The sequence below is a fragment of the Pistacia vera genome, unplaced genomic scaffold (assembly GCF_008641045.1).
Source record: "Pistacia vera cultivar Batoury unplaced genomic scaffold, PisVer_v2 Contig179, whole genome shotgun sequence".
In the NCBI taxonomy this organism is placed as follows: domain Eukaryota; kingdom Viridiplantae; phylum Streptophyta; class Magnoliopsida; order Sapindales; family Anacardiaceae; genus Pistacia; species Pistacia vera.
This window is the reverse complement of record NW_022195887.1, coordinates 382885-397688: the sequence shown is the minus strand read 5'-3', so window position 1 is coordinate 397688 and position 14804 is coordinate 382885. Positions and strand designations below refer to the sequence as shown.

The following is a 14804-nucleotide window of genomic DNA, read 5'->3' as shown; positions in this document are numbered from 1 at the left end:
TTATGGACTTAAACAGCCTCCCGTCCAGTGGTATTTAAGATTTCACACACTGTTCTCTCATTGTTTTGGTAGAATGCATGGATTAGTGTATATACCACAAGGTCAGTGGATAAATCATCTTTCTTGTGTTATATGTAGATGATATCTACTTGCAACCAATGATTGGGTTTGCTACATGAGGTGAAACATTTCTCCTCAACATTTTAGTGTGAAGGATAGGGTTGAGGCGTCTTATGTCATTGGCATTAAATTCATAGGACACGTCTCCTCACATATTTGGGACTATCTTAAAGCCGATATAATAAAATTCTTGAGAGATTTAGGATGAAGTTGTTCACAACCCATTGTTAAGGGTGACAGGTTCATCTGAACCAATGTCCTACACTTGAGATTGAAAAGGAACAAATGAAAACTATTCCTATGCTTTACGCTGTTGGAAGCCTAATGTATGCTCAGTCTATACTAGACCTGACATCGCTTTTGCAGTTGGCATGTTAGGAAGATATCAAAGTAATCAAGGTTTGGATCATTGAGAGCTGCAAAGAAGGTCATAGGTATCTTCAAGGAACTAAAGTTTATGCTTACTTATATGGTCCGACATTTTATAAGTCGTAGATATTCAGACTCGGACTTCGCTGGCTGTGTTGATTCCCGAATCACATCCGATATGTTTTTATGCGCGCAGAGGTGCTATATCTTGGAGAGTGCCAAACAATCTTTAGTTGCCATTTTACCATGGAAGCTAGTTGTTTTCCTGTTTTGAGGCCACACACAGTGTATTTGGTTGAGAAGTTTCTTTCTAGGCTTGGAGTGTTGAGTCTATCTCTAGGCCATAAGTTATATTATGACAATTGCTGCTGTATTCTTTGCTAAGAATAATAAGTGTGGAAGTCGAAGTAAACACATCGACATTAAGTACTTAGCAATAAGGGAGCACGTTAAAGCCAAAGAAGTGCTCATTGAACACATACATACCGAGCAGATGATTGCTGATCCTCTAACAAAAGGCATGCCACCAAAGACATTCAAGGATCATGTTGTTCAAATGGGACTATGTCCCGCTTTGTCACTATGAGAGGTAATACTTTCATTGTCTGAAACTTTGTAATTTAGTTTGTTTTCTCTTTTAAGTTGTATACATTTAGGATGGAGATAAACAAACATTCTAGAGGACCTAGAACAAACATTTAAGGTTTGTTCATAAAGTGATATTCCACATTTAAGCGTTTATTTAGAAAGAGAAAAATTGCATTGTAATACATGGAAGGTAATACTTGTTTAAAAGAGACTTACCGTTATGATTCATGTAATTTCCTCTTTCTAATTGAACATACCGCATATACATCTCTTGTGTTCTGGATTATATTATAAAAGTTTGGACCAAGTGGGAGAATGTTAGACTTTTTGCATTATGGTCCTACACTTTTAATATAATTATATTTTGGTCCTTGCTGATGTGGTCATACGGTTGTGTCTCTTCTCTTGAGCAGTTGTCTTTGATGGAAAGATAACTGCATATAAAAATGAGACTTTATAGGTCCCCATCAAACGCAATTTTTATTTTAGATTTAAAACCATCACTCTAAAATTGCAGTCAGTGGAAGATCCTGTATTTTGAAGGAGCAAGAAGATCAAACAACAATTGCTATGGCTGGAGGTTTGTCATTTACTTCCGCATATATTCCATGGAGATTTTATGTTGAAATTGATTGTATTATCAACTTTATATGAATATTGGAATATGAATGTATTTTACATCTATTTGTTAAGTATGAAGACTAATTGGCTGATAAGGCTATGCCTAGTAAAATATTCTACAACTCACTTGACAAATTGGGCATTGGAGATATCCATGCACCAACTTGAGGGGGAGTGTTGGCGGGAGTTATCAATCAAGAATAAAAGAGAATCGAGTCCATATTATGGAAGGATTATGATCAAAGATATTGATCTTCATATCAACAAGATATTGGCAATATTATATCTTACTATATTTGATTTCCATTTTTATAGCTTATATATTTTCTTATTTCTTAGCATTTCTTTCTTGGGTTGTATAAATAGTGTAACCTTTGTATAAAACAGACATACAAGAAAAGAAGAAATACATTTTAAAATACCTGTGTTTTGACATAATTTACTCTAATAAAAACGAGTACACGACTTTTTCCCACCCAAATAATGGTTTAATAACACTTTTCCACCAACAGACTTTTAAAATACTATTTTATTATCTAAATTTATATTCTGTTTCTGATTTTAGCATCATTACAATCCCACACCACCATCATTCTCTTGTCCGATCATTACTCACCAAAACCTCTCAAACTCTACACCTACCGATCCCGCCAATCACGACAATTGAGCGATTAAGGTTTGACAGCCGTCCCTCCCAAGTCAAATTCCGATCAATTCTAACCACCAAAATCTAATATTCCACAACCAAAAGACTTATCGGTCTCCCTTCTTTAAAAGCCCTAATAATTTGAACTAAGTTTGCTTTTTGTTCGCCACCATAATATAAATTTGAATAGTAAAATGATATTTTAAAAGTCTTTGGGTGAGAAAATATCATTAAACTATTATTTAGGTGGAAGAAAATAGTTAACTCAATAAAAACTTGAAAACTTACTGATAATATTTTCATACATTCATAAATGAAAGTATAAATTATAACACATGTTGCCCCTAAAATAATCGAGAAGCTAAATTTTAGAGGATAGTAACAGAATCAAATCAAATTGTAATGGCTGGTAAACGTTACTTTTCTAAATCCAAAACCGCAATCAAGGCATTGACCCATGGCCGTGGCACACAAGAATTGGAGAAATTTGCACCTAAAAGACAACAAATATCAAAGACTTTTTACTCGAGATAAACAAGTCAATAAAATTTTGAACTTATCTAATTTAATAAATTATCCAAGGTAATATTCACAACTTTATCCTGATCTCCTAAATCAAACTTTATTAGCATGTAGCCATGTGCTCAAGTAGCCATATAGTCTACAAAGTTAATTATCTGACCTAGAAATGCGTAAGCACAGAGTAACGACTTTTTCCCATCCAAGGATTTATGCTTGAATGATACTTTCCTCATCCAACAAATTTTAAAATCTATTTTTTTAACTCAAAATTAATATTTTGTTACTATCTAAATGATTTTAGCTAATTCTCTCCGTCATCACCATTTGAACCTCCGATAATCCTTTTATAAAATTTTTCTTACTTTGATACCTAATTTCTCATAATTATCGGCCATCACAAAGGTAGGGTTTCTGTCATTAGTTGATTTTCAGATGATTTCGACAGCAAATATTCAATCGATTATCACCATTCAACCCCTCAATCTCTATTTTATAAAACCCCCCTTTTATCCTAACCATTGCAACCATGTGATGGGGTCATAAAACCACCGTCATCAGAACTGTACACGTGGCACACAAGAGTCAACCGTTAACCTGGTACAGTCTCGAGAAACATTGCATTCTATGTCTGACTTGTCCACACGTAACATCGCCCTTAATTTAATACGTAAAAAAGATAAATATCTAATAGTAGATAATCTTCTTTTACTTTCAACAAATTCAAGAAGAATATTTTTCTTCGACAAGATAAGGCTTAAGTTTCTTCATTTATTCTGTGTTTTTTTTTATTATTTTAATAATATTTAGTTATTAAACTTATTTTATAATTATTGTATTTAAGTATTAATTAATCGATTAATCTAAAATTAAAGGTGTTTTTACCTCTCTCTCAATCAGCAATGGCGAAAATGTCGCCAACCCATGTGCAAAAGCCACCAGCTATTAAGTATTTAGTACAGAAAGCAGTCCTTCATGCCTTTTTTGTCTACTTGATCAAAATAACTTTACTGCTCAATCTTTTTTGTTTATGGTTTTGGACGATGCCGATTGCTTTGGGGAGAAATAATAATACCAATCCAACGCTCCAAGTTCATGCAGTGTGTGTCAATCTACGAGGTCACCGGAGGCCAAAGCTATTGCAGGTGATAGCGCGTTGCCGGTGGAGAGGAAGAGAAAGGAAGACGTGGAGTCTAGCGATTCGTCTTCATAGTCCGGAGGAACAGTGATGTCAGGGGGTTCATCGGACGGGAAGATTCAAATGAAGTTCAGCAGCTTGTTTAAGGACCCTTGGATACTCTGGAATCTTTGGAGGAAGTTCTGCCATCAGTAAGTTTTTGGTCTCGTTTTTATCCTATAACGTGGGTCTGTGTTGAGTCCTCAATTTCGGTGTTTGTTTTTGTTACTTTCTATTTAGTTTATATCCTTTTTGTGGCTCGCTGATTTTCATTTTATGATTGGACTTTACACTTAATTAAACTTTAAAATTTCCAGAAAAGTATTATCATATATTAATAAGCTCAATATCGTAACTAATGACTTCATTTATGGCTGCTTTTGTCTTCATTAGTCGGCTGCACTGCTGAAGTTGAAGTGAATGAAATTCTTGTTTCCCAATAAGGCGAGGACCGGGGATGAAATAAGTGTTAGATAAGTGAATTAGGAATTGAATTAAGAATGTTACCAGGAAAAATGTAGTGTTCAGATCGTGTTATAATTGAGGTAAAAGTGGAAGGAATTATATTCCTGATTTTGATATGGGTGTTTGATTGGTAATTAGAAAGGGCCGTAGAGTTGTTTAAGCATCACTTATCTATTTGTTATGTAATACATCTGTCCACTAGGAAAAAGGCTTTGTCCACCAAGATGATGAATTTCATTGTAAAAGATTAATTCAAGCTTGATAACTATTCTAAATAGCATTATCTAAAGAGACACACATGTTAATGTTTTTTCTGTTGTGCCTTTGTTGTTTTTTATCCAGGTTATTAAACGTCTTACATTTTTAATGTTCCATTTAACCCAGCCAGAAGGCATATCCAAGTTTTATACAGGCAATCAAAGTCTTTCACAAGCCTATCAGATGCCTCCTCTGCTTCGTCTATTAAAGACCTTGCAAAGCAGAGAATCCTTACACCAGGAGAACGCAAGAATTTATTAGCTCATAATATTTCTTAATAAGAAAGCGCAATCTCCATTTCAGAAGTAATGGAAGTGGGATGTCAAAGAAATCAGCTAACTTTGGTCGCAAGCAGTTGGTTCTGTGGGTGTCAATAACAGCTCTGAAAGCATTACCGATGAAAACTCCAACTCAATTTCATCCATCACATCTCATCATCTGCCTCCTCTGCATCCTCAAGTTAAAAGATTACCAGGCAATGGATCATATCTCCCCTCCTCGGCGAAACTCTCCCTGGCGTTCTTTCTCTCTGTCTGATCTTCAAAGTGTTGCTGATTCAAGTCCTAACGTAACTGGTTGGAAGTTTATGGTGGAGACATGGACCGCTAATAATACTGACATTTAGTTTCAGTTGGGTCATGCTTTTCAACCTCATAGTTGAAGAAAGTTTGTGGTGTTGAAGGCAGTTTCCTGCTTTGATACCATGATGTTGCCATTGTACATTGTACGTTGTTGACTGGTATTCATGAAAGGGCATTGGCGAACTTAATGTAGTTGTACTCTTTCGTTTTGTGTTGGCTTTGGCTTTAGATTCACTCTATTATACTAGAATTTTAAATATATTTTCTTCTCCTAGCTTTGGCTGGTTTTGTGTCATAGCCTCTAAACTATGAGCTTTTACTATAAATAATAGAAGTACAGTGCATTGTATCATTGTCTTTCTTTTGTCTCATTCTATCCTCTACTCACTGAAATCATTAGTATTACCGGCATTTTATTTATGGCAATTTAACCATAGCTGCTCAAATTGCAGAGGCTCTTTCCTATGCAACTCTTCTTCCACCTTTCCTGTTGTGCTTGCTGTGTTGAGATTGATGGTTATTCTATTGAACATGGCTATTGTGTCCCATTCTCTCAGTATTTCTGTACATGTTTGATACAGATGCTGAAGCAGTATGGTTTGTGCTGCAGAACTCTCCAGTTAAGCCACTTTCATAGCATTCGCCAATTGTATGATGTGCTCTCAACATGGAGGATTTGTGGCTTTGCCACAGTTAATGAACTCCTGAGAATCTAGCAATATGAAGATGGGTTTGGGCGCTGGTCTGCAAGTAAGTTCCTCATAATTTGTAGTCATAATTGATCTGAGAAACATTTTGAATGGTTAGTAGACAAAATTTTAAATTATCTGGAAACTAACAGGTGATGGATGTCACTGTATGATAGACAACATATTAATTAAATAATCAACTAAAAAGTTTCCTGCTGTGATTGATCTCAAGTATAAATAAATGCCAAAATTTATATCTTTTCCTTTGTCACAACAGATGTGCTAGGACAAGTGATGAATCTTTGTTTGATTGGAAGTAGTTGATTAATGAGAAGTCATGCAAATTATTTTCACAGTTGATGTAATTCAATACTGGTTGTAGTTACGGGGACAGGTTTGAATTATGCCATTTAATTTTATATAAAGTAGAAAAATTGTCGTTATCGACATCATCGATTAGTTTTAACTTTGATATAGTAATAAATCAGTGAGTTAACTAGTAGCAGAATAGTAAGTCTGAGATTTGCAATTAATTAATTTGCTCCTTAAGATCAAACCAATAAAATGGATAAAATAAACTGTTCAATACTTGACTTCCTTCAAATTTTTCACAACTCCTGGATAGAAGAACACGAACTTAGGTTTACTCACTGCAATATGATCTTTATCTCTCTGGGGATTATTTCTGCGCATCAACTAGTATATTCATTGAGTACTTCTGGTTCAATATCATGTCTAGACAGCAGGAGTACCGACCGAAAGATGGAAAACACATACTTCCAGAATTGTCCTAATTAGTTGAAAATTTGAATTATCAGCTGATTGCCAAATTTGATAGGTATTTAAACTATTGGTTAACTATTAATAGCTCTGCCATGTTAGACATTTGTAAATTAACTTATTGCCAAATGAGATACCTTGAAAAAGGGAAAATTTTGAATGACCCCAATTATGTTTCTTTGAAGAACATTAATTATATATGCAAAAGAACATTAATTATACATTGCCATATACAAATTTCTTTAAAATGGTATCGAAGCCAATAAAGTTCTGATAGTAAGAATTTAGCATTGATAAAGACAAATTATGACTCTTGCTTTCCTTTCACTTGTCTCGACCGCTTTCAATTGGCACGTTCTTTTGCTTTTTATTCTATTCCTTCCCGCATTTATCTCCTTGCTTCTCGTTGCTCCATTCGTAAAGCCCCCTCCTGTTTCTTTTTTTTTTTTTTCTCCCCCCTCTTTTTTTTTTTTTTTTTTTTTTTTTTTTTTCTCCTCTTTTTTTTTCTCCCTTTTTTCATTTGTTTTTTATTTCCTCTCTTTTTTTCTTCCTTCTTTTCCCCTCCCTCTTCGTCCCTTTTTCTTCTTCTCCCTTTCCTCTCTCTTTTTATGGCTCATTCCAGGTTCTGCACACTTGGCCTCTCACACTGATTATAAAGTGGCCCACAGATTTCGATTACATTACCCATGCGGACAGCAGTTTATTTTGCCGGATGATGCGGTTGGAGTCCGCCAGCAGAGACGATTTCGCTAAGACAACAAGCAGGGCCACTACCGAGAACAATACCACCTGCAGGTGTCTTTTGCTCCCTAATGTATTGCAGTGTAGATGTACAACTTCATATTGAAGTTGACAGTTGATATCCTTGATATAGTTAGAACTAGCTTTTTTGTCGCAAATGTTCATGTGCCCCTTTTGTCGTGATTGGCCAGGCAACACAAAAGTCAAGTCCTTCTCTTTTCTTTTGTCTAATCTGAAATTTTGTATGATGATTTTGACTACTATGATATCTTAGCAGGTCCCAATCGTTCTGGTGGTCTTCATACACAAACACTGTACAGCATATGATGCCGTCTCTACTCCCTTTTGTATCACAAGAAGAATTCAAGATATTTCATGAAATTGACAGGGAATTATACACAATCCTTGCCATCAATTTATGGCGGGATCCAGTGGATTCTATGCAGATTATGGCCTTATGGCTCTGGTTGGAGAGAACAGGCTTTAACAATGTTGTAAAGAAGATATTATCCTTGCCTTACACATTGATAAATGAACTAGCAGATGAGGCAGTCATCTGCCTGAACTGCATTAACAATGATCATTCTCCTTGCTCATCTGAGAATAATGATATTCCTTTGATGCAGTGCTTGATGGAGAAAGAAATTTCTCTCAGATTTTTTTACGACAATCGGCTAAATGCAATTCAAGGGGTTGCGAAAATTGCAAGCGATGTTTGCATTAGAGCAGTAACCGACATCATGCAACAAGCTGTTGAAAGAAATGCCAGTCAAAGCTTAGCAGATAGCCAGAAGATGATGGCGCAATCCTTCCAGAAATCTTTGGTTCAACCTGGATTTCAAGTGAGATTTTGTCCGAATGAAATGGTTCAGTCGTGGACCCAACAAAATGAGGTTCCAGCAGACGATAGGACTATGTTCGTTACATTCTCTAAAGGGTATCCAGTGCTTGAAAGGGAGGTAAGAGAATTCTTCACAAGAGCTTATGGGGATTGTATAGAGTCATTGCACATGCAGGAAGTTCAGTCAACTGAGCAATCCCTGTTTGCTCGCATTGTTTTTCACTCAGCATCAAGCATTGATGTGATTCTGAATGGTATGGGTAAGGCAAAGTTCACCATCAACGGGAAGCATGTCTGGGCCCGGAAATTTATTCCAAAACGCCCGAAATCGTTGCTGACACCACCAAAGCCTCCAAGTTTGTAATGGTCATTGCAAGTTTTGGAAGATATTATTGTTACTAATGACTGTCAGTTTTCATGAATAGTCAGATTGATTAATTTGTGTTGGTTATTAGAATCGCGTTCTGCCTTAGTAATCATAGTAGTTTTGTTTGTTTATTAGGTCATGATAATTTCATTTGAAGTTTGGTAAAATCTCAATGGCATATGAGTGAATTTTGGTATGTGCTTGGGGCTCAGTAGTTTTTGTTCAATTTGTAATTCATTGGATTCATTTCAATAGGATGAATGAAGTTCATATACTTAGGTTCTTCGAAATGAACATAAATGAGACAACGGATTGGAAATATACAGGAAAGGCTTCAAATCAAAACCCAAATTAGGAGATTATGGGAACACAAATTGTCAAATTTTAATGCTTAAAGAGCATCAAGTTAAAGATGCCATGCGGAAAAATAAATTTAAATGAAACAAAAGTTTGCTATTGGGTTCCTAGTTAAATACTTTTGTTAATGCGTGATTTTGACATCAATTATTCGCACGTGGGAAATGCTGAGTGGACTCAGAAGTCACACGTGGTTATGGGGGTGTTTGATTGAGTAAGGGATGAAGAACAATGTTTAAAGTGGTTCGGATGCTCAAATAAGCGAATCATACATCCACTGATATTGTATTGATGAATGAAGTCAGGTCGCGTTCAGCGAGCTGATTTATAGCTTAAGAAATACAATAGGGAGAGAGAGTGTGTGTATTCTATTGCAGAGAAAAATTAGCCAATCCCACAAACGGGAGAAGAGCCATCTATTTATAGTGAGATGTTAAGGTAATGATTACTAAATCTGTGACTGGGGGCAGATGCCGTGTAAATCCTTCTCTGTGTCCCATTACTCACCTGCCCGAGTGATTTCCTCGACTTGTGCAAGGATTGGACACATGGACTTTTTCTAGCCTTTCGCCAACCTTGCGCATACCCACTGCACTGGCAGGAGCATGCTGCTTGCGTCATCATGCGACATGACCGCATCTGAGTGGATGTAGAACCTTCTTAAGCTCCAACCACCCATGCTGACAAGGCTCAGCGTTAGCCCTACTTTCTCAGGCATAACAGAAGTCCCCTAGTTTTTAAGGTTTGAGGATCGAACCTTTTAAACTACACAATCATGCCTTGATTTGATGTGCTGAGTGACCGCTGGTCGATTTGACCTGGTTGCGAGGAGGTCGCAAAATATTTCCATTTAGGCGACCTGAAATGGTCTTTTTCCGTAAGGCCTCCGACCTTGACTAGACCTTATTCAGTGCCATAGCGATGATTCCGGTCTTGACCGAGGTTCACGACCTGATTATACTTAGCGTATTTTTTGTTGAAGGCAAAGAGTTACGTCGCTTCGACACACGATGAAGAGTATTTTATCTAACGACCTCTTCAGATGTTATCCGTTGCGCTTTGGCAACAGATACATTAATGAAACACCATTTGCTTTGACAGACGTGTCCTATGCGCAATAAGTGCCAACCATGCGCATTAAATGCGAGCCATGCTGAAACGACATTCCTTATCAGAACATCAAATACGGATGTGAACGCATTTAATGTGGAGGAGAGAAGCGAGTTGTCGCTTGAGTATTTCAACATAGAGAAACAACGATTTGATTTCTTGAAGCGTGACAGTTACTCTTTCCCGTTGATTGATGACACGTGGTCGCGATCAACGGTGAGAGACGATTTCTGTTCAAACGTCGTTTGACTTCGGGAAAACCAAGCGCCACTTCCTTCACTATAAAACCCCTGGCTCACCTCAAGCAATGTCACAATACTCAGCCCTTCAGAGAGAACAAGAAGCTTTCGTGAGCCTCGATTTTTTGTCTTTCAGATTGGTGCACACTTGACATTCAGAGCAGGAGGATCAATTTTCATACTCAAGAGGTAAGGATGATTCTTTTATCACTTTCCTTTTTCTGTTTTTGGAGATGGCTATGTGATAATGTTGATCGTTTGCTGGTGGTTGATTGGAAAATAAGCTTTCTCCTAGGGTTTGAGTCTTTGGGGGTGGCCCCCAAGGATTCTTTAGGGTTTAAGGAAGATAGTGTTTACTTTTTCCTCCACATCATCGTACGAAACAATGTACGATGATTGAGTAATTCCTGCATGTCACTTTTTTCAGACCGCAGAAGAAATGGACCTCTCAACAACCAGGACAGATGAGGGAGCGAGCTCGCTGGTGCAGGATGCCCCAGCGGGTCCCTCTCAGGAGATTCTGTCAGTAGCCACCGCAGAGGATATTCAGAAAGCGATAAACTAATACGCTCTCAGCGTAGAGGTCTACCAACATAGGACATATACAGCTCGGAATCCGTCAGAAGGAATGGCTGCGATCTCTGAAATCATTTTTAAGAGTGAAGCGCTAATCCCATTCCACCCTTTTATTAGGTCGGTCCTCGATCATTTTAGGGTCGCACCATTACAGCTTACGCCAAATGCGTATGTGATAGTCGTGGCTATATATATCGCATGCGGCGAGAACAGTTTAGGCGAGCTAACCGCGTTAGAGCTCGGTTGCTCGTATTATCTGAAGAAGAGTAAAGACAAGGACTCTTTCTACCTCTCGAAGCGATCTACAATCGAGGGAGGAATACACAGTTACCCCAGCAACATCGGGGCGTACGAGATGAAGTTTTTCTTTTTTCACTATGATGGCATTTGCCAGTTTAGGGAGCCGAGTAGGTTTTTCTTTCTTTGACTTAGCGAATTTCCTTCTTATCTTTGCTAATGAATTTTTTGTTTCTTCGCAATAAACAAGACGACCAGGTTATTGGCTCTCGAGGATCTTGACAGAATCATTGCTTTCGGCCTTTTGCCCGAACAAATTCATGACACAAGGCTGCTCGTGACAACCGCAAACTTGCGAAAATACGATTTCTTCAATCCCGAAGCAACTTTAGAAACCTTACCGAGTAAGTGCCATAACCTTAGCCAGTTTCGTCATTCGCATGCAACGAACTGTTTTGCTAACGATGTTCGTATGCAGCGACCATGCCTCTTAAAGTGCCCAGGTCGCAGTGACCAAAGGAGTTCACCTTCCCGTGGGTTTGTGTCACTGGACCAGTCGGGGAGGCTTCCAACGGTCCCCCCGTCGAAAGGACTCTAGCGGGTGCACCGGTTCAACCTACAGGTGCTCCTCAACCTGCGGTCGGTCGCCCCAAGTAGAAGACAATGGCCCAAAAGTCCAAGAAGAGGAAGCAACTTCGGCTTAAGGAGTTAGAATTCAAACCGGAGGATTTGGGCATTCAGCCCGAGAGGTTGCAGCTGTACCAGGCATTCCGCTTGGGAGGGTCTCCCGGGGGCGCGACTAGTATTACCATCACTTCAGAGGGTCCGCGAATGAGGCAAAGGGAGGCTACGGATCCTGGGAGGAGACCGGGCAAGGAACCAGCCAGCGAGACGTTACCTACTGCAGGCACGGGCACGGGCGTGCTAGACTCTATGGGGCAACTTCCGAAACATTTGCAGCGGGTGGTGTTTACCCTGCTGGAGTGCCAGCTCGCGGAAGCGTTCGAGCAATTCGTGGCCTCCAACCCCATGGATCTGATGTCCACGTCCTTTCACCACCTGAGCCTAGTAAAACGAACCGTCCTCGACGAGGACTTTTTATGTTTCCTTGCTTTTTTCAATAGAAAGGAAATTAACTCTTTACTCTCTTCGTTACGCAGGCCCTGCTCGCCATGCATTTGTCCCCGCAGAAGGTTCAGCTGGGGGCTGCTGAGGAGTTGGTTGAGCTGAGAGAAGAGAACTTACGGCTTAAACGGGACTTCGAAGCCGTACAAGCAAAGAAAGACCTGTCCACCGTTCAGGTGAATCAATACATGTCTGAGAGGTACATCACACTTCGCACGGAAGATTTCCAGAAGACCGAGCTGGAGAAGAGAGGATAGGAAGTTAAAGAGCTCTAAAGGATAGTGAACCCCCTTCTAAAAAGGCTAAGTGTTTCTTTTATACCTCGCCCAAATTCCCCAGAAAAACACGCACAAAGTAAAACTGTGCGTTTTACAAAACTGGAAATTACGACCGTCGCTGCGGCGAAGAAGAAATCTTGCCACGGCAAAGAAGAAATCTCGCCACGGCAAAGAGAGAAGCAGACATGTTTCGTGACTGGCGTACTTTGCCGCGGCGAAAAAGAAATCTTCGCCGCGGCGAAGCTTCTTGAAAAGTTCTGATATTACAGAACTGCCACTCTGCTTGCATCTTCGCTTGATTCTTCAATCCTCGGTGCTCTCCCTTGGAAGCAAGCTTCATAGTGCTTTATTCTGCTTCAAAACTCTCCCAACATCTGAGATCCGCTTATTTCTGAGTTTAGAATTTCCAATTTTGTCCTTATTTGCTCAAAATGTCCATTTTAACCTGAAACATGAAATGTAAAGAATTAAGCAATAATTCAGGTTAAAATGAACTAGAAAGTACCTGAAATCCGACTAAAAAGTCTAATGAAAATGGTATAATCCACGGATTATCAAATACCCCCAAACTAAACATATGCTCATCCCCGAGCATACGATACAAAACTAAAGGAAACGAAAACAACAAACTACGAACAAAAACACAAAACACACACACATCAATACTGAAAAATGAACAAAAACCAACAAGAATCAAATTCAACAAACAAATTGCCTAGAATTTACACAAGTCTCAAAAGTTGTTGAAAAATTATTATCAGGAAATGTTCAACACTCCAAGAAGTTATAAGCTATATCGACTATCTTTCTCAATCAGTCCACCAAGTAGGTGATCCCCACTTCAATCCACGTTCCAACTTCCCGAATTATTTTATGCAAAAATATAAAATTTATCAAATGGTGACGGACTCCATAAGCCTAAATATTGAACTACTCTCCACTAATGAGGACTAGACAAAGATAAGAATCAAAAGGTCTTTAAAAGCTTGCAACGTTGGGCTCGGGTAGTGGGTTCCAAGAAAAAGGATAGGAATAACACAGTAAGAAAACTCGGTTTTCCTAATGCAAAAGCTAACATCAAATCGAACTCCACTTCTTCTTAACCACCAATTGAAATGTCCACTAATTCACAACCCTCAAACATGTATTTTTCTTATTCTGGAAACCATAAATGCGGGGGAATTTCGTTTAAGGTGTACGTGACGTTGTTATACCAGAGGTTGCCAAGTACTGCGAGGCAGTTTTTAAGGCGGGTTCTGGTTTCCAGCCGATATACCCTTAAACTAGGCATAATTCATTTTTTTTTTTTTATTTTAACAAAAAAACAATCATCCAATTGAATTGAGGTGACTACCTCTTTTGTTTTTATTTCTCTTCTCCCAACCCCCAAACTATTCTTTTGGCTTATTCGTACAACTCTTTCGTTTGCATTAGGACCGAATTTTCCCAAGGGTACGATAAAGTGTTTAGGGTACAAGGATTGGACAATTTTGTTGTTTTCCAAGAAAAATAAAGCAATAAAATTCATATAGCTCAAATGGGTGACTAGGGACAATTTCATTCATGGGTTGGCTAGAAAGGCTCAAACGTTTCGCAAAATGCCTAAATCATCTTCTCAACCATGTCTAATCCTAGAATTTCGCCTCAAGCACTTCTCTACTAGGTTCTAGAGTCCACCAACATTATCAAACTTCACCTAACCACATAAAATGAATCTAAGCATGCCGAAATAAATGAAAATTGTGGCTAAACCACTCAACAAACCTCAATTAAAATCCAGTCAATAAACATAAACTTGAAGCAATGCTTAACATTTCTCAACAATAAAAATTGCAACAACCCTATTCTCATCATTGATTTATACAATTCATCATCGGCAAAAACAATCAAACTAAAGAAAAAATATATTTTTTTTTTTTCTTCCCGTTTAAGGTGTACATGGCGTTGTTACACCAGAGGTTGCCAAGTACTACTAGGCAGTTTTTAAGACGGGTTCTGGTTTCCAACCAATATACCCTTAAACTAGGTTTTATTTCTATTTCCTACCCCCAAACTAAACATGACATTGTCCCCAATGTTCCATTACGCATAAATCAGGAATAGAAAATCAAAATTAACAA

General features: G+C 38.3%; 1 protein-coding gene across 1 annotated transcript; it reads left to right on the top strand.

Annotated features, from left to right (window-relative positions):
* Nucleotides 1-7880: 7880 nt before the first annotated feature.
* LOC116126313 lies at nt 7881-8759 on the top strand. The gene has a single exon (XM_031412008.1). The coding sequence runs from the start codon at nt 7881-7883 to the stop codon at nt 8757-8759; it is 879 nt and encodes a 292-aa protein (XP_031267868.1).
* The last annotated feature ends 6045 nt before the right edge of the window (nt 8760-14804 follow it).